The sequence below is a fragment of the Callithrix jacchus genome, chromosome 8 (genome assembly GCF_049354715.1).
Source record: "Callithrix jacchus isolate 240 chromosome 8, calJac240_pri, whole genome shotgun sequence".
NCBI classification, from domain to species: Eukaryota; Metazoa; Chordata; class Mammalia; order Primates; family Cebidae; genus Callithrix; species Callithrix jacchus.
This window is the reverse complement of record NC_133509.1, coordinates 114,451,337-114,470,465: the sequence shown is the minus strand read 5'-3', so window position 1 is coordinate 114,470,465 and position 19,129 is coordinate 114,451,337. Positions and strand designations below refer to the sequence as shown.

The following is a 19,129-nucleotide window of genomic DNA, read 5'->3' as shown; positions in this document are numbered from 1 at the left end:
TCAATGTGTTTGCTACATAGCAAATTATATGTGCGAAACATCTAAATATGTGGGCCCCAGATGTTTCTGAGTATGCAAATATATTCCTTTAAGATAGTAATAGAAGAGGTCAGTTTCTAACCTCTTCTGAACTAAGTACCAAAAGTAGCTGCGACTTTGAAAACGTTCCAGAGTGCTGTTTACATATGTGAAGGAGTGACCCCCAAACTGTTAACACAAGCTCTGTGTGAGAGGAAGCCCAAATCAAATGTCTCCAGGGGTCAAGCAGATGGATGACGCTGAGTGAGGTGACAGGGAGTGGGTGGAGATTGGGAGTCTTGAAAGAGTATCCCATAAAAATGGCAATGGCTCCTCAGCTCCAGTTGACAAATGCTATGAAGAACACTGGCCCAGAAGAGTTAAATCTTCCAATTTTTAAAAAGAAACTGGTAATATCAACTTGTATATGAAATATCTGCATCTGGATATTATATATATATTTATTTATGTGTTGGATCAAATTTAAAGGATATCAGCTGGGCACATTTTCTAAACCCCTTACATTGACAAGAGGAAGACAAGAAGCACCCTGTACTGTAAGATCAGGAACCAGGAAGGGCATGATTGGATTCCAGTAGAAGAAGTGAGCTAAATTCTGTATGCAAATCACCAAACACACAAAAGGGAGAAGAAAGGAAAGCCTTTGTCTCTGCTCTTTTCTCCCAGAAATGTAGGAAGGAAGGATGTGCTGGGGCAATCGGAATAACTCTATTTTAGATACTCTCATGCAGCTGCCCTGCTATGCTCAGGAATCTCCATGTACTGATCTGGTTCATGACCAGTGGGGACAGCACAGCTGGCTCCCTGGGAACAACAGAAAGTCTCCCTGGGAGGGAATCAAACCTGGACCTACCCTGAAGATAGAAGGAAACAGAAGAGTGACTTCCATATGGACACCCACCGTGTCTTAAGAGTTTATTTCCAGATGGCAGAGTGTGAATAGGAGTGGTTGGGTTTTCAAATTTTAGCAATTCTGTGTCCAAATTTACAAGACCGACATTGGTGTTTAGTCATCGAGTTTCAGTCCACAGAACAGTGTTGTTCTGTTTAGGTTTTTTAAAAGACACAGAAACAGATACACACACACACACATACCATTTCCCACTGTGTGAAATGAACTGTTCTGTGTGGATCCTGTGATCTTTGTATATGCAGCATAAAGATGTCACAGTGACACCAGTAATCCCAGCACTTTGGGAGGCAGAGAAACAGGTGGATCACGAGGTCAGGTGATGAAGAGCATCTTAGCCAACATGATGGAATTCTGTCTCTAATAAAAATCAAATTCTGTCTCAAAAAAAAAAAAAAATCGCTGGGCATGGTACCATGTGCCTGTAGTCCCAGCTACTCGGAAGGCCAAGGCAGGAGAAACACTTGAACCCGGGAGGCGGAGGTTGCAGTGAGCTAAGATCGTGCCACTGCACTCCAGCCTGGGTGACAGAGTGAATCTCCGTCTCAAGAAAAAGAAAAAAAAAAAGTCACAGTACATACAAAGCCTTCTGACCAACTACATCAACACAAATACAGCCTTGGTAGTCGAGCCACACAATGTGACAATATCAGCTGTTCTCCTGCAGAGAGCCACTGGAGCTCAGACTGTATGCCTCAAAGAGAAACTTGGTATTCCTGCTAGAGTTAGGGTTTATACCATAGGGGAATTCGTTGTTAATATACTATTTATACCAAACACCTCACCTCAAGCAATCCTCCTGCTTTGGCCTCCCAAAGCGCTGGGATACCACCAGCTTTATTTATACCAAACACTTTGCAGAGTCTCAATCTGTCACCCAGGCTGGCGTGCAGTGGTGCAATCTTGGCTTCTGCAACCTCTGACTAGCAGGTTCAAGCAATTCTCTTGCCTCAGCCTCCCTAGTAGCTGACACTACAAGTGTGTGCTGCCATGCCCAGCTAATTTTTTTTTTTTGAGACTGAGTTTTGCTCTTGTTACCCAGGCTGGAGTGCAATGGCGCAATCTCAGCTCACCGCAACCTCCGCCTCCTGGGTTCAAGCAATTCTCCTGCCTCAGCCTCCCAAGTAGCTGGGACAACAGGCGCGCACCACCATGCCCAGCTAATTTTTGTATTTTTAGTAGAGACAGGGTTTCACCTTGTTGACCAGGATGGTCTCGATCTCTTGACCTCGTGATCCACCCGCCTCAGCCTCCCAAAGTGCTGGGATTACAGGTGTGAGCCACCGCACCCAGCAATTTTTATATTTTTAGTAGAGACTCAGTTTCACCATGTTGGCCAGGATGGTCTTGATCTTCTGATCTCATGATCTGCTTTCCTCGGCCTCCCGAGTGCTCGGATTACAGGCATGAGCCACCCCACCCAGCCACCACACTTTTAAACAAAGAAGCAATTCATGGAAACACAGGGAAAACATTTCCTATCATGCCACCTATGCTCTCTTATATCCATTATGTAATGTGGTGTCTTTTAATAAAAAATTAATGGTCATTTCTAAGAAGAGAGCTAATGGTAAGTTCCCACTTCCAGAAAAGTATCTGTTAGGATAGGGTGAATACGGAAATTTGGATGAGACACATCTAATTGCTCTTTGGAGAACCATTACAAAATATCGTTCTTTGAATTTCTGCAAAGACCTAGCTTAAATAAAAGATGGAGATTTAGAGAAACAAAATAAAAAGACATCTATAGTTTTCCCTTAGAGCTGACTTGCTGTGTGTGTTTCAGTCCAATGTTTGGATGTGTTTAATGTGCACACACAGCTTGAAAGAGGAAGCGAATACTCTGTGTTTTGCAGTGTTTGGGTGTGAATCAAAGGGAACATGTGGTTCCATTCTGTTTCTTCTAGCGTTTAGTAAAGGGAAAAACCTAATTGGGACTGACACTGTCACATAGAGGGTGATCTTGTAAATGACGGGGGGTAGGAAGGAAAGTACTAGTGCAATATACAGTCATCCAGTCTAGGCAGGCTTGCAAAGTATTACCAAACACAGTGCAGTCAGTCACCACAGAGGGTGGGTTTTCATTTGGTTGATTTGGGGTTTTGTCTTCCTTTTTTCTTCCCAGGTTAGTGATGTTTAGATGCTTTTAGCAATTTGTTGTCTGTGAAATGCAGATGCATGTTCAGAAGGAATTCTGCACAATTTCAAAATGAAACAATAGAAATGGCCATAGCCATTTCAAGGAAAAAGAAAGTAGAATTGAGGGTACAGATGTCATTTTTGTTGTTGTTTCCTTTTGGTGTTGAAAACAAACTAGAGTGGTTGTCAGGGTGGTGGCAGTAGAACCAGAGAGTGAGAGCTCTTTGTGCTATTTTTAAATTACAGTCATGAGCGACATAGTGACATTTTGGTAAATGATGGACTGAGTATATGAAGGTGGACCTGAAACCGCTGTTGCCAAATGTCTAACAGTGAGAAAATTATGACAGTGAGAGACCCGATCTAACCACCTCCATCTTGCCTTTAACCTCCAAACGTCTTTGCCCTTGGTCATTCCTGAGCATAGTCCAAGCTAACTTTGGGAAACATTTACTTTAGACTTTAAATGATAATAGCCATTCGCAAGAAACTAAACTGCCTTGTAAAACTAATGAAAGCCACCAGGTTAAGAGGATGAGCGATGTCTGAATTAGACTAAGATGCAGGCAGAGTTAAATAATTACCGGCCATTATCCAGAGGTCATAAGATTTGCAACTTTCCAACTTACTCCTGTAATTAACATCCCTAATTGTAGTACCTAAGATTAGCCATTTTGAGATGTCATTGCAGTCTTTCACATTCCTGACAACCAGATGTCCCCCACCTGGGCAAGCAACTCTTGACTCAGCCAGTCCTGTGGCCCCCATTCAGAAGCAGACTCAGTGCATGAGAATAATTTTCCACATCCCATGATTGCACCCCTAACCAATCAGAAGCACCCCATACCCCAGTCCCTACCTGCCAAACAGTCTTGGAAAAACCCTAACCTCCAAATTTTCGAGGAGACTGATTTGAGTAATAATAAAACTCTGGTCTCCCATTTAGCTAGCTCTACATGTATTAAACTCTTTCTCTACTGCAATTCGCCTGTCTCAATAAACTGGCTCCATCTGGGCAGTGGGCAAAAAGAACCCACTGGGCTGTTACAGTCCCATAAAATTAAAATACTGTATTTTTACTCTGTATTTTTGTTTAGACATGTTTAGCTACACACACACTGTCACATTACAGTTGCCTACAGTATTCACCATAGGACCATGCTGTGCAGATTTACAGCCTAGATGCAATAGGCTGTACCATATAGCTAGAGGTGTAGTAGGCTATACCACCTAGGTTTGTGTAAGTATACTCTATGACGTTCACACAACAACGAGATTGCCTAGCGGTGCATTTCTCAGAACATATCCTCCTTATTAAGTACTCATGAGTGTATTAGAATAAAAGAGATTAAACTGGAAATTTGGGAAATAAAGAAAAATACAAAGATGAAAATGAAAGTCTAAAGGAGAGCCTCCCAGTCTGTTAACTAGTTAATTAATGAAATATATATGATATCCCTTGTCACAAAATCCTGCAAATTCAAGTTCTGATTGCTTGTATCCATTAAGGGCTCCTCCACTAGAAAGTACCATGAGGACAGGGAGTTTGTCTACCTTTTTCACTCTTGGATCCCAAGCACTTAGAACTATACTTGATAGTGGTAGGTGGTTAAGTAAATAATTAAATTATTTTCACCAAAGTAGGTGTATTAGTCCTTTCTTGAATTGATATAAAGAAATACCTGAGAATGGGTAATGTATAAGAAAAGAGGCTTAATCGGCTCATGGTTCCATAGGCTATATAGGAAGCACGGCTGGGGTGGCCTCAGGAAACTTACAATCATGGCAGGAGGCAGAGGGAAGCTGGCACATCTCACATGGCTGAAGCATGAGGAAGAGAGAGATGGGGAAGGTGCTACATACTTTTACACAACCAAATTTTATGAGAACTCCATCACAAGAACAGCAGTTGGGGGATGGTGCTAAACCATTAGAAAACACTCCCAGATCCAGTCACCTCCCTCCAAGGTCCACCTCCAATACTGTGGATTACAATTGAACATGAGATTTGATTGGGGACACCAATCCAAACTGTAACAGTAGGTTACTCATTTCTGCTGGCCTGGCTAATTCTTTTTTTGAAACAGAGTTTTGCTCTTGTTGCCCAGGCTGGGGTGCAATGGCACTATCTCAGCTCACTGAAACCTCTGCCTCCCGGCTTCAAGTGATTCTCCTGCGTCAGCCTCCCGAGTAGCTGGGATTACAGACATGCACCACCACACCCAGCTAATTTTGTATTTTTATAAGAGACGGGGTTTCACCATGTTTGCCAGGCTGGTCACAAACTTCCTACCTCAGGTGATCTGCCCTCCTTGGCCTCCCAAAGTGCTGGGATTATAGGCATGAGCCACTGCACCCAGCCCTGGCCTGGCTAATTTTAACTTGGGAATTCTATTCTCTCCACCTGCATCTTACCTAAAACGAAGTGTGTCATGTTATAGTTTTTGCTATATGCTCCTGTATCTTTTCTCAACTAAACCTCAGGAAGATTTTTGTCTTCTTTTAAAAGGTGGCTGTGCTTTGCGGATCATTCATCGTGCATCCATGGTATTTTGGAAAACCACGTCATTCACACGTCACACCAAAACTCATTTTTCTCTTTCATGCTCTCGTATTGAATTTAAGCTTTGCTGTTTAGCCATGCAACAAAACCAGCTCCAGTACTGCTGATCTAAGCAGCAAACATGAAAGCCTGTTAACCTTAGGAATTAGACATCAAGTCAGGGGAAAATTAAATGGAATCTGCTCCCACTTCAATAAATGTGATTTTCAGTGTGAAGGTCTACCTTTCAAGTATTTACTATACTCTGTTGCTAGACATTAGAAGCTAACAGACCAAGGGATGACAGGCTGGAGCTGCCGTGCAGACACTCATATCTGGATTTAAATTACAAACACAGAAAATTAAATACTGACTGCAGTAGGAACAAATGGGTTTTTTTGTTATCTGAGATCAATTACAGTTTTTAAGCAAGTGTATTTGAGGACTTCTGATATGGCATTTATCATACACTGAAAGATGAGATTGCATTTATCCAATAATCTTTTCTGATACACAAAATTCAAAAGGGTTTTTATTGAGATATGGGAACTAAAGTTACCTCTAAAAACACTTATTCTACTGCATTGCATTCAAAACCTCAGATTAGTTTCCAGGCCAGGCCTTTCATTTTGCATAGGAGTATTTAAGTAAGTGGTTTGGCGGTAATTGGGTGCCTTAATGTCATTGGAAAAAACGAACACTGGGAAGCAAACAAATATATTGTAAAGTGAGTTTCTTTGAATCCAAAAAGAAAGTGACTTATTTTAAATTATGTACGCTGCTTTAGCCAAAATTCTGTGTTCCATTCTCTATTCCTGTTTATCTTTCTTAACTGCAGATTTAAATAAATACCACAGGTTCTGCTAAACTCAACACACCCAATATACATTACCAATATATTGTATTATAATGAATAGAAAATTATGAAAAGCAGTATCTATCTATATCTGTGACACTGGACTCAAACATATCAATGCTTAAGTCCTCTTTCCTTTCCTTGACACCTTTAACAAATGGTTTCTTAATCCTCTTAGTCTTAATTTTTTACTCCATAAAATAGAGGCAATGGCACAAGTTTAACAGTGTTGTCAGGACTAAACGGGCTGATATATACAAAATGGCTGATATTCTGCCTGGACAATTAAAAAAAACAGCAAATACACAAGTAATTATAAAAATATGCTTTCCATCAGATAAGAATATGGGTTTTTAGCCATGAAAAGTCAAGCAGTGGAGTTATTTTCAAGAGGGGTTAGTAACCTAAGTACTGCCTTTTGCATTTAATAAAGGGCTAGATAATTTCCTAACCATTAGTAACATTTGTAGCTATCCAAGCTAAGATAATGATAAGGGTAATCAGATTCCATGCCTCATTGCACATGATTCCCAGGATCAGGGGATTTGCTCTCTTTAGGTAACTGCAGTATGATTTAAATCCAAATTTCCCTCTCCAAACTGAAGGTCCAAAAGGTGAGGTGCCAAGAGTGGAGAGATGAACCAGGTAAGGACATCATTTGGGGACCACAGCAGCTTACAGGGTCCAGCAGTTGAGCCATTCACATTTGGGCTCTGATACGCCAATTGCCCGGCTGCTAACCTTCCTACTGGAAATGACAACCATCTCAGCATGTCTTTGGTCTTCATTTCCAGGTCTCCAATCACAATCTCCTTAGGTACCAAGAGCTTAGCTGAGTGGTAGGAATACCAATATTGATATTTAAAAAAAACACCTTATTTATTTTGTAGGACTTTTCAATGATGACAGGGCATGTTCCCTTGCATTCTGTCATTGAATTTTTCCCACGATACCATGAGGGTGGCAGAACAGTAGCTGCACCTCTGCCACTTACATAGGGTAACTGCTAATTGGTGGCAGTTCTCTAGGAGTAGATGCTGGGTCCTCTGGCTCTAAGTTAATAATGGCCGTGACGGAGAAGAAATGCAGAATAGTGGTAAAAGTCCTGAAATGGCAAAGATTATATGTCGTAATAAATACCAATAAAGATGAAGAAGACATCTCTATAAACTGATTTCAGATGAGAGGCCTAATAGGTATAGAAAAAACAGCTCTGGAACGACTTGTGTTTGGAAGTCTCGATTATCTTTTGATTTCTGTAAAATTTCACTGTCTAGGTTATCCCCCTACCCTCTAGCCTTTCCTTTTCAGTTCTCTTTTTTTTCCCTCCTTTATCTTGTAAATTTATGCATATACTTCCCAAGTTTTTATTCATCTCCCTTGAGACATCAGCACTCCTCAAACCTTCCACTGTCACTGCCACACCGTGACTTCTCTAGGCCCTACCTCTAGCCCTCATCTCTCATCTGAGTTCATCATGCATTTCCGATTGGAAATTTCAACAGCCTTGCCCTTGGATGCCTTCTGTTTTGCATCACTAAAGTCAATCTCTTATCTGTTTTGTTTTTGGTAATGAAATCACAACCTTCCCAATCTAGATATTCCTGGCTTCTCTCCTTTTTCATCCAACCAGCTGACAACACCTGGTGATTCAGTCTCTGTTCTTTGGTTTTATTGTCATTACCTCCTTACATTCATCATCAGAGAATAAGTCTTTAAAAACATTGCTCGAGAACCACTTACACAAGACCTTGCTGTTTTCCTTCAACCTGTTGAAAAACACTTTTAACAGAGTCAAAGTAATCTCCCGAAAAATTAAGTATGGCCATTTCATCTTCTAAAAACTCTTTAAATGTCTTCCCTTTGCTTTCAGAAACAAGCTAGCCTAAGTATAACCTTCAAATCTTCTACACTGTGTACCTAAAGTAACCGGAAAGAAAACCAAAGAAAACACAAGAACTTGGCTATCATTGATGGAACATCTACTATGAGCCAGATAATCGATTGGGCATTTTTCCATATGTTGTTAAGTATTCACAGAGCTACAAATTGGGATTATTGCCACCTGCATTTTAAGGAGCAGTCAAATAATTCATCGGAGGCTACAGAACTAGTTGAAGGCTAAACTAGACCACTTGCCCCTAAATCATGTGTTCTTTGCACTAGTCCATATTACCTGCCTTTTTTCTTACGTCATTCATTCTGGTCAAACCGAACTCAAGAATTCGAGAATACATCCTGTATTTCCCTTGATACTACACTCGGGCTGGTATTATCATCAGGCGTGTTCTTGCTTCAGGTTCCGCTAGTCAAAATCTGCCCCATCCCATCTATGTACATTAAAAAAATCTCAACAACCAGTAATATTTTTACCTTCTTCAGTATGTAGCTGATTCTGTTTCAAGAAAGATTGTTACACATGATGTTCATTTCCTCTGGCTAGATGTTAACCTTCTTCACATCTCTAACAATCCCAAGTAAATTGCTGTTTCCTAAGTATGTATTGATTTAAAATTATTGCCACTATGCTTTCTACTCTAAAACTTTCATTAGGGGTGTAACAGTAATTAAGGGTCAGAATTGCATTTGAAAGCCCATTCGGCTGTTTATTAGTAGTGCTATCTTGGGAAAATGCTTTAGCTTCTTTAAACATTAGTTGCCTCAATTATAAAATGAGGATATTAATAGCGACTACCTCACTGAGTGGTTGTGAGCTCATTATAAGACAGTGTAAACGAAGTTCCTGTGCAGTGTCTGGTACCTGGCATTTTGTCAATCAATATTAGCAGAAAGTGATAGTAATGGTGGCAATATAAGATGATCTCTAAAAGGCATGCTCCTGAATAAATGTAGGAAGTAATAATCTATGCCATTAAATTACCTGCTGTTTTATAGAAATGAAGGAAGAAAAATAAACTGAAATATAAGAGGTTAACTAAGGACTCAAAAATAGAATATGAGCCCTTAATGACCAATCATTTCCTGTCATCCTGAGTATGAATTGATTTCAGGATGAAGGTTAGTTTGGTGGAATCAACAGGGCCTATCTAAATGTCTTTAAGTGATTCTAGGCTCCAGAGGTGTCATCGCAGGCCAAGAAATGACAGGTCTGGCTGTCAGTACTATCTGTGAGGCTAATGTAGTTATACAGTTCCCTCTGCCATCTATCCCTGAAACACTAACAAGTTGCAACAGCAGCAGTGACAGCACCAGGACCTAAGAAACTGATTCTGTGCAGTGAGTGGCTAATGAATTCCCCATCAGTACACTGAGCTCCTATGCCTTCTGAATACAGCTAGGGATCTAAAATCCATCATCTATAGCTTCAGGGAGTCAATGAGTTATTTCTTGCCCTGTTGCACTGAACAATACCCCAGGAGTAATGACGAGTAGCAGTGTAAGCGGTGGGTCAATGAGATAATTCATCCAACTGGTGGTGTTAAGGGAGGCTTGCCATTAAGTCCTGTGAGTCCCAGCACTCATGAGATGGCACTTAAGAGTTTGCCTTGCTTGTTGCATTTTAGATTCATCTGAAAAGCTTCTGCTATTCAGAACTTATTCAGCTAGCTTGCTAACTGCAATAATCCAGTATGTATGCCACCCAGCTGTCTTTAAATCAGTACCATCCCAGCTCCTTAGAATTTTATATTGCTTCATTTCAAATTTCAGAGGCCTGATTAAAGTTTATTCATTGCTTAGGAAAATAAAATATAACAATTTTTTTTCTGAGTTAAAATGAGTTAGTTGAAGAAAAATCTTCAAGTATCAATAGTATCAAAGTCTATCTAGGATTGAAAGCTCATTACATTACGGATGTTGTGCGAGAGTTGTATACATGTCACCTCATAATGAGTAGGAAGCCTCATTTCTTGTTTTTGTATTTGCAGTGGCTTTTCAAGCCTGTTCAGGCTATGCAAGCCAAGGTTGGTCACAGTACCCCCAACACATAGCACTTTTCCTGACATAAAGCAAGAACTGAATTTATATATATCATATATTATGCTCAGGAGCTAAATTCTCTTAATCTTAGTTTTTCAAAATTCATATTGTATAAGCATTGAGGATTCTAAAACATAACTGACATTAACTATCTAAGGGCACTTGGATGAACCATAAATGAGAAAAAGGGCCATTTGGCCCTTGCTTCTCATAATTTCCTACCAGCCATAAACTATGTCCCATACACTTTGTCAACTTGATTTTCAGGATTGCATTATTGTAAATTTTACCAGCATAGTAAATTTATAATTCACTTTGCCTTCATATTTTGGGGAATCAAAATCTATGAAGTATTTTTGCTTGTATTTCTGGTTTTAGGTTTTCAGTTTACTTGGTGGTGGGACCTACTTAGCTCCCCACAGCCTGGTCATATCCCCATTAGGACTCTGGTTCTAGCATTGTTTTGTGGGGGCTCTATGTATCCCCAGGTATAGGAACAAGCCCTTTGTGACTTTATCTGGTACCCAAGGAGGGTCTAAAACCATTCTGATACTAGGCCTGTCTAGAAAGGTTTTGCTTTCCCGCCGCTGCTACTTCTTGGTGGTTGTGGTGGTCATGGTGATTGTCATCTTCTTCTTGCTCTTTTCTTTTCTTTATTCTCCTTCTTCCTCCTCCTTTCCTCTTTCCCTCTCTTCCTCCTCCTCTTCTTTCCCTGTTTTCATACGAAGCAGCACATTCCCATTTCCTATGGTTGATACAATTAAAGAACGAACTTCAGGGCAGGGCAGGTGACACTTTCACTGCTGAGTTTAGAGCCCTTTGGAAACTTATTGTAAAGAGAATAGAAGCACAATGCATTATCACCTTGTGACAGGGATAGAAACACAATGCTATGTAACGAGACACCAAGGAGGCAAGAGGGTCACTTATCCTATCGACCTAACCCACGTCATGACCTAAATTCCCTCAGAGGTAACCTGCTTCTTCACTTTATGCTAAAGAGATGCTCCAAAAGTCTTAATTGTGAATCTGCTTAATTCATAAAATTTACAGTTGATCAGATGAGATAGAAATTTAAAAATTTTGCCTGAAAAAATCCCAGCAGACTGATACAAATAATTAAACTAAAACTTTCCTTCTATGTATGTTTCTTTAATGCAGTCATCACCTCTACAGCACCCATTTCATTAGGAAAACTACCATTCTACATTTGTGCAGTGTTTTGCTAATAATGAACAGCTTCTAAGTACTTTATTTCATTTGATCTTTGAGAAAACTCTGCAACATAATATTTCATGCCCATTTATAAAAGGAAGCTGAAGCTCCAAGTACTAGAATGACTTACTAAAAGTCTAATAGCTCACTGACAGAAATGAAACTCAAATCCAATTTTTTCTGGTTTCAAATTAAGCGTATTTTTCTATAGCTTGATGTCTCTCAAAACCATGTGTGGAATCAAAGTAAACAGATTTAGACAGAAATATCACGGGACTAATAGAGATCTGAGAAAACACACACCAACTCCCCTGCAGATACCTGCCTCTGGTCCAGGTTACATAAGCAGTCACTTCATCCAATCATCCCTTCCACTCCTTTCTCCCACCTTCTTCTCTGACTCTGCTGGGATAGCATGGCTAAGCTGAAAGCTGCAGAGACAATGCCCAGCAGGTCCTCTCCATATAAGTGGCTAATGATCTGGAAAAACTCCTAAGCCCGGAAAACCCAAAGAGGCCTTTTTCACTAAGAGCAAATAGCAATGGAGGGAAATACAGAGCCAACCTGCGGTGCACAGCACTCTATGGGAAACAAAATTGCATCCGTTGGATACCTCTGTTGTTTTCTTGTTCTTTCCTTCTTTATTTGCATTACCAGCCTCAAAAACACCAGCATTCTTCTGTACTCCACTGGAGAGTTCCCCAAATGCAGATTCTGATTCAAATCCAGTTCTGTCACTGGCCAAACCCAGAGATGAATTTAAGCTAACAGCCACTAACCTTACCAAGGACTATCCCAGCAGATGCTGATGGTTTACTATAAATATCCCACATAGAGACAGCCCAAATGAAGCATCCAGGCTGGCAATTTATAGATGCAATAGATGGGAGAACAGACAATTCATCATCATTTGGCTTATTTCATAGACTCTATAGGACTCTTTTTGGGTGCTACAAGTTATGTAAAAACAATACTATACAAATGAGACTTAATAAATATTCAATTTCCCCAAATATGACACTGAAAAAATACTATCAATCTGTTTTCAGAGGGTCCAGTTTTTGGAAGGAGAATACTTTGCCATCATGAGAAGGGCTCCATCTGGACAGCAGTTCTTTCTATTTCCCTCACCCTGGTTTATGTAAAAATCTGCCTTTTAAGTCAGGAAGGAAATAATTGAGGAAGGTTATAGATTCTTGTCAAACAAAACAGATGCCCTAACACATAAATTTTCACTGTTGCTGAAAGGCTCATAATTAAAAAATGAATCCAAGAGGATTTACTGTAAATTACATAGAGGGAGAAAGAAATTAGTAGGATGTCTTTTTTACACTCAGCATTAACTACCTAAAGAGAAGCTAATTATTGCCCAGTTCTCCCCAACCTTCTATTTCGTAGGTGGTGAAAGGAGGTTGTCAAGAGTTTCATGATAGTAATAACAAGCACTTCATGCTAATCTCTTCTCTAGTCCTATTCAGTTTTTTCCCTGTTGTATAAATGAAGGTGAGTATAACATGACACAGCTCCATAAAGCCTAGATGTGGGGTCAAGAGGCAGATGTCACTCACAAGTGAAAAAGCAGCTTTTCTCCAAAATTGAGCTTCAATTCCTCAACAATTGATTTCAATTTCGATGTAGAGAATGATTTCAATGGAGAGAAACTAATATTTGAAATCTATTTTTAAAAAATTCCTCCATCCTAGGACACCCTCCCTTTAAGGAATCTCATTTTATGCACATACGCTTCAACAAAGATCTCTTTGCCTTTTTCAAACATGCTTAATTCAAGATTTTATTAATATAACAATTTATAATTGATTTGGAAAATATTGCATCATGGAATGTGAACCAAAAACAAAGAAATGTTAGCTAATTTGAAGCAAGCAATTTCTAAATAATTTTTCTCTCCTGGCTCTCTCTGGTTGTTTAAAATGACCAAAGCCTGTCTTGCTCTATACTTGTTGTCAAAACCTATTCAACTTTCCTAAGGCCCAGATGAGTGGGAATGCTTTCCGTTTAAAAGAAAGTAACAAGAGAAATAAGAGCCTCTGCTCCCTTGGCCAGAATGAAAGACAATCTGAACAAATCATGAAACAGAAAAAATGTGCTCTTCAGCCATAAAAAAGAATGAGATCATGTTCTTTGCAGGGACATGGATGAAGCTGGAAGCCATCATCTTTAGCAAAGTGACACAGAAAGGGAAAACCAAATACCGCATATTCTCCCTTATAAGTGGAAGCTAAATGATGAGAACACATGAACACATGGAGGAGAACAACACACACTGGGGCCTTTGGGAGGGTGAAACCTGGGAGGAGAAAGAGCATCAGGAAAAATAAGTAATGGGTACTAGGCTTAATACCTTAGTAATGAAATAATCTGTACAACAAACCCTCACGACACAAGTTTACTATGTGACAAACCTACAAACCTGCACTTATACCCCTGAACTTAATATAGATATATAATAAATATATATATAATAAATATATATATAAATAAATATATAAATATATATATATAACTTATATATAATATATAAATATATATATATAACTTATATATAATATATAAAAAAATATATATATTAAGTTCAGGGGTATAAATATACTTCCTTCAAATATACATATATATGTGTATATATATATATGAGAAAATGTGTTCATAGCACTCAACTGTCTTGGTGACCTTTTCTTCCTTTGCCCCAATTATTCAATCTAGGACACAAATCCCTTCATTTTACCCAAGTTTTTCCATTCATTTCTACCATCCCACACAACTTTGCACTTCCCCAAATTAGCCATGGTCACTTATCCCCCTTTCTGTCCAACTCTCCTATCAAAAATTAAATTCTGTCACAGGATCTGACCTTAGCCTGCTATAAGAAGGATGGAAGTAAGACGGACTACTTTAAATGAATTAATAAGTAATTCCAGGACTTGCAGTGCAACATGAGGTTAAGATACCACTTTTCCAAAGAAATTTTAATACCTAGGGATTTCAAGATAACGAAAGAAAAGAAACGGGAAAATTGGATCACATGAGGAGGGATAGTGTGGAGCTGAGAGCAGATACAAAAAATGTGCCGTGTACATTCACAAAACCTCACTTCTGCACATGTGGCAGACATGACTAATGGAAGCTAGATCTCCTGCCTCTGGATTTGTCCGCTGCTCTCACAAACCTTCCCAGTGTAAAGCTTGAAGTGAGAGAATGAGGCACTGAGAACTTGCAGGCAAGATTAAGCCTATTTGCCACTCCTGCCAGGGGCTATATTCTAGAGTAGGTGCTTACCCCAGGGTCAGGCTCTCTAGTGTTATTAGAAGAGCATTTTCTCTTCCTTCAAATAAGTCCACCTGGGAGTAAAAAGGAAATATTCCAACAACAATGTTGATGCTGCTCACAACACTTCAGGAATTTCTAGGAATCGTCTTCTTTGAAAGTTGAAAAAATACAAGCTTTCTTTGTGTCTTCTCCTTCTCCTCAACTCTCTCTCTCTCACTCAGTCTCACTCTTACACACACACAGACACACACACACACACACACACACACACACACACACACCCCCCACTGGCTAATTTTAGAGTTTGTACCTTATTTTTGAACTAACTTTACTAGCCTGACTGCCACTCAGAAGTAGCACCAAAGTACTTTAGGTTTTTGTTGTTGTCCTTTTACAGTGAACGGTCATACTCCAAGAGTGAAACTTTGTCCCCATGTCACCCCTTATTGAAGCACATCAATAGGCAGAGCTCTGTCCTCTTCCTTATCCCTGGAATTTATTCTGCTGTTATGCTCTGAATGTGTCTCCCAAAATTCCGATCACCAATGCAGCAATGTTGGGAGCTATGGCCTTTGGGAGGTGTTTAGATCATGAGGGCTCTGCCTTCATGAATAGGCTAATGCTATCCTAACAAGGGACTTGCGAGAGTGGGTTCAGTCTTTCTGCTCTTTTGCCACATAAGGACATGGAGTTCCTTTCCTTCTAAGGATGCAGTGCTCACCTTAGAGGTGGAGACTGGACCCTCACAGGACACCAAACCTGCCAGCACCTTGATCTTGGACTTCTCAGCCTCCAGAACTGTGAGAAATTACTTTATTTTCTTTATAAACTACCAACTTTGAAGTATTCTGTTATAGCAATAAAACAAACAAAGAAAAAAGAGCAGAGTAAGCCATCTGCTTTCAACTACCCCTTGTGTCTACTATCACTTTTTCTTTTTTCCCAGGGGGGTTCTCTGCTCTTAGGCAAACTGTAAGGTGAAATAGCATCTTCTGCCTTGTGCTCAGTCCCTTCCACTTTCATTGATGGCCCCAAAACTCTTTACTTTTGAGTAATTTTCTTTAGTACAAGAAAATGAACCATTCAACAAACAGAACTATCTTTTACAGACTGTAAAGTTATAAACGTATCTTAATAGGTATTTATGGTTTGATTTCCCTGATGCAACAACTTAAATGTTCAAAACAAATGCTGATTTTAAGAATTAAGTCTTTTAATCTTCTACTTGGATTTCTGTATTTTCAAGTGTGATAAGAAACCTGCTTTCTTCTGTGCAGACAAAGAGATAATCTGCAAGGAAATAAAAAATGCTTTCAAATGACTAGACCCATGAGGAGGCCCCAGGCTCAAGAGGTCCATCAACATGTCAGTGTCACTCTAGAATCACACAGATTCTCCACATCATAGGATCCTTTTTTCTTTTTTTCTGAAAAGGTTAGGTGACACCATCTCCTAATCTAAGATTTGAAGGAAAATCTGTTGGGTTTTCATAGAATGTTTAAGCAATTGGCAGCATTACCCAAGTGTCTACAGTAATTCAGGGGTTTCTTTTCATTTTGATACATTTGGCAATTTCACTCATATAAAGAAAATAATGTTATACCATGTCAAATCTAATGGGTATGCTTATACAGAATACACACACTAATAAATGCACACAAATGGATGTTACTTGAATCTCAAAGTATGTTTAGAGCATTCACTTTTCAAAGACACCAAAGAAATGACAGACCTTTATAATGGCATATTATAATATACTGGCATGTTCTGGTTCCTTCTAGAAGTTACCATGATCTGCATGACAATTTTATTAAAACATTGTCAATTTCAAGTAAAACAACAGAAAATAGGAAACTCTCTCTTAAAAGTAGAGATGTTCTACAAAACATGAATGAGCAGGAATGGATAAACCAGTAGTACATTATTTGACTCAAAAAGATGCTCATGTCTATGCCAAATCATATTTTTCTTAGGAAGTCAGAATGAACAAAAGAAGAAGATAAATCACTGTGGAAATGCAAGTGAGCTGGTAATAATAGTCTAGTTATAGCCTCCATGAAACAGTCATTAAGTTATATGCAGCATAAATCTCACAGAGTTTTGTAAATTATGGTGGTTCTTAGAGGCCAAATAAAGATAAAGTGTAGTCAGTATGGCTGCCTTTTTTTTTTTGGCTCCTTGGCATGGCTTTTTAAAATGTTCTAGCTCAGGCTCATAGCACTATATGGTTCCCGAAGCATCTGAGAAAGAATTAAAAAGTTCACAACTCGATTCAAGACTGTTCCACCACATTTTGAAGGTGATCATCTGTAACCAGTTCTTTTCTAAGCTCCTAAGCAGAGTCTTGCCCTGATCTAGCTTATACTGGGGCCAGACAGACTTCCAGATCAAGCCTAGTACTTTAAGCTGTTGCCATTTTCAAGGCATGCTGGAAGAGCAAGTGCCAGATATGTGCTCTGCAGTGGGAGCTAAGCTTGCCATGCCTGATTCCGGCCAGCCATCTCCAACTCCAGAGACCAGCAATGAAATTGTATCCTCTGCTTCTCTCTGTACACCGGCACATTAGCAAAACTCTGATTCAGAGATTCCTAATCAATGTACCTTTTCCTCCTTCTTGGAGGTTGGTTGTAATCCCCAGTTGATATTTTTCTTAACTGCTTTTTCCTCCTGCTATTTAAACTAAATTCTTATTGCTCCAAATTAAATCCATTCTTTCTAGACTTGTCATTGCTAACTAATGAGAACAATTCCTCTCTTTGCTCTTGGTGACTGCACTTTGGGTACTTACGGATGAGAATCATATCTCTCTTTAGCCTACTTTCTTAACTGCAGACTGCACAGGTGATAAAATGGGTTAATTGTTGCTATAAAAATATTTTCCATCCTTATAAAAAAAAATTTTTCTTCCAGATCATTTTAATTTCTTAGCCTTTGCTGTGTTCTTATGATCTACAGGGATTGAGGGTGCAGTGCTATTAAGCACATATGGACAAGACCAAAAGGAAAATGTTGAATATGCAATACACATGAATGACTCAACTCCAGATCACTGTCCTGTGTCCTTTTCGCCCCGCCCGCCCTGTCACTCTGGTCTCAGTTTTTATCACACATTTCTTACAGCTCTACAGTGACGTTTGAAGCCTAGGACAGGGGTCACTTAATTATAGTCTGCAGCTTGTTTCTATAGACACGTTCTTATTGGAATACAGTCACATGTATTTTCAAAACATGTATTGTCTCTGCTTTCACATACAAAGGCAGAACTGAGTATCTCTGAGAGAGACTATCTGATCTGCAAAGTCCAAAATATTTATTCTCTGCCTCTTTTCAGAAGGTTTGCCAACTCCCAGCCTTGGAGACTGTTAACGTTCCACTTGGCTTTGCTGCTTGCACCAAGTAAGCTCTCTTAAATATACCCTAGCAGTCTGCTAAATGTTCTGCCACAGAGTTGGGAAGGGAGTCTGCAAAGAAAGAATTTCTTTTTCCTCTCTATATACATGGGGCAGAAGAAAGAGGTTTTAAATGTTCTCCCCCAGGTACCCTATAAGCATGATGGTTCACATCTTAAAACCATTTTTATAAGCATGTACACCTTTGCCACACTGATATAGAATGTTCTGCTGCATCTACCTGAATCACCAACTCAGACCACCAATAAGAAAAGAAGATCCAGGCCAAGGCCCAGTACTCACTATGTGAAGCTGGAGGAAGTCACCAAGTCCTGGAGCACTGTCAATGCGGACCAAGATGCCATCCTTCACAGTGGTGCTGAAGCCCACAGCAAGGCGGTCAGAGCGTGTGCTGGGCCTGTCATTGGCTGGCCAGGTGTAGAGGATGAGGCCACCACTTTTCCCAAAGATGTACGTAGCGCCAGCTGCAAACGCAAGGAAACAGGGAGACATCAAGGTACTGTATTGTATACAGCCAGCTGTATTACACTGTTAAGACCCTACACAGAACAGCTGCAGAGAGGAAATGTCCCCCATGTGACAGTATCTGGTTACTGAGAGGGATGGAACCCAAGGCTTCCAAAGGCAGCTTGGGTTCACCCCAAATTAAAGACTCAGGCAAAATGAATGAATAACAAAGCAGATGTTGGTGAGAATCATTTTTGACATCTTCAGCTCCTGCTGCATCATGGTGGAGGGTAAATAACAACCTAAGCGTGGGAGCTTGGGTACATTGCAATAAACACCTTTCTGGT

General features: G+C 39.7%; 1 protein-coding gene across 50 annotated transcripts in view; it reads right to left on the bottom strand.

The window, feature by feature from the left end:
• The window catches only part of NRXN3 (neurexin 3), a 1,708,033-nt gene that overhangs the window by 382,319 nt on the left and 1,306,585 nt on the right, over positions 1 to 19,129 (bottom strand). For all 50 annotated transcript variants that reach the window (XR_013521429.1, XR_013521430.1, XR_013521431.1 and 47 more), the window contains one exon: positions 18,618 to 18,799. Coding sequence is in view for 46 of the 50 variants with exons in the window: in XM_078335524.1 (XP_078191650.1) it covers positions 18,618 to 18,799 (182 nt within the window). In the remaining 4 variants the exon portion in view is untranslated. The remainder of the gene's footprint in view (positions 1 to 18,617; positions 18,800 to 19,129) is intronic.